Source organism: Pundamilia nyererei, unplaced genomic scaffold (assembly GCF_000239375.1).
Source record: "Pundamilia nyererei isolate P.nyererei 1_Seehausen unplaced genomic scaffold, PunNye1.0 scaffold00057, whole genome shotgun sequence".
Lineage (NCBI taxonomy): Eukaryota > Metazoa > Chordata > Actinopteri > Cichliformes > Cichlidae > Pundamilia > Pundamilia nyererei.
This window is the reverse complement of record NW_005187458.1, coordinates 1,473,996-1,475,347: the sequence shown is the minus strand read 5'-3', so window position 1 is coordinate 1,475,347 and position 1,352 is coordinate 1,473,996. Positions and strand designations below refer to the sequence as shown.

At 42.8% G+C, this 1,352-nt stretch overlaps 1 protein-coding gene across 1 annotated transcript in view; it reads right to left on the bottom strand.

The window, feature by feature from the left end:
* Window positions 1-1,352, bottom strand: part of LOC102215548 (protein-methionine sulfoxide oxidase mical3b-like) — a 31,772-nt gene that overhangs the window by 22,187 nt on the left and 8,233 nt on the right. Inside the window, exons 5-7 of the mRNA XM_013911145.1 lie at window positions 841-942; window positions 241-396; window positions 52-152 (exon numbers count right to left, since the gene is read on the bottom strand). Coding sequence (XP_013766599.1) covers window positions 52-152; window positions 241-396; window positions 841-942 — 359 coding nt within the window. The remainder of the gene's footprint in view (window positions 1-51; window positions 153-240; window positions 397-840; window positions 943-1,352) is intronic.

The window sequence follows — 1,352 nt, the reverse complement described above, 5'->3', positions numbered from 1 at the left end:
GTGTGTGTGTGTGTGTGTGTGTGTGTGTGTGTGTGTGTGTGTGTGTGTTACCTGCAGAATTACTCCTTTTTCCAATAGACTCTGTTTCTTTGCCGTCATCACAAAATAGTGTGTGTCGTCTTTGTAGTACACAATATTCTCCAAGTTAATCCCTAAAACAGGCAGACACAGGTGAACATCACGCACACCTAGAGTCTCTGAATGCAGACTCCAGGTGTGTGTCAACTTTTAGGAACAAACCAGTTTCCTGCCGTAGTTCCTGGAAAAACCTTTGGTTAAAGATGAATGCCACTCCGCTGATCTCCTCCACTTTGGCCTCAGCTGTGGTGTTTCTGTTCTTGAAGTTTGCTGTGATGGCGATGGCAAGCTTCCCCCTGAACTCTTTACGCCTGAAACCTGTTCACACACACGGATATAGGACAACATGGTCAGGTACACAGTGTCCACATTTTAGAAAAGGGGTGTCGAACAGCACATAGTCCAGAGAAGTATCATACCAGTCTGAAATGTTATAATGATGCTGTTTCTATATAGCAGTCAGGGTTCAGATTTACAGGTGGATTAACCTCCATCAGACTGTGAGAAAAAGGCTTACACTGCAGTACTGATTCAAAAGTAGGTTACAACTTTCAGATGGACTGGAAGACACAAAAACCCTTAGAAGAACTGAAGTTGTTGTACCTGATGATTTTGATGTGCCTGACAGTGTTGTTGTACCTGACTATGTTGATGTACCTGATGATCTTGTTGTACTTGCCTATGATGCCCGATGATGTTGATTTACCTGATGATGCTGATGTACATGACTACTTTTTTTTATACCTGGTAGTGTTATTGTACCTGGCAGCGTGTTCCTGCGTCCATCTGCTCCGATTATTACATCAAACTCCAGCTGACTCACAGGGTGATTCTTTGGACTCACCTCCATTCTCCAGCCCAGCTCTGGACAGGTACATAGAAACACAGAAAGTTGAGGAATCTACATTTTAAGTGCTTTTAGGACTGAAAGATAATTTCATACGTACTGTCTGTTTTTCATTTCTTTCGCTCACATATTCTGCAGCTCAGTTTATGACCCTGATGATGGCTACTATTCACCTGCTTCTGTGTTTTCTAATGAACATCAACAAGGTTACACCAATGATTTCTTACAACACTTTCACTCTAGGTAAAATGTTGTCTGACTTCAGGCCTTATACCCCCATTGTCGTCAAAGGAGCTTGCAAAGAAAAGCGTCTGGACTTCTTTAAGTTACTTGAAGACGTTTCACCTCTCATCCGAGAAGCTTCTTCAGTTCTAAGGTCAAATGGTGGAGAGTCCCAGATATAAACCTAGTGGGAGTAACCCCCCAC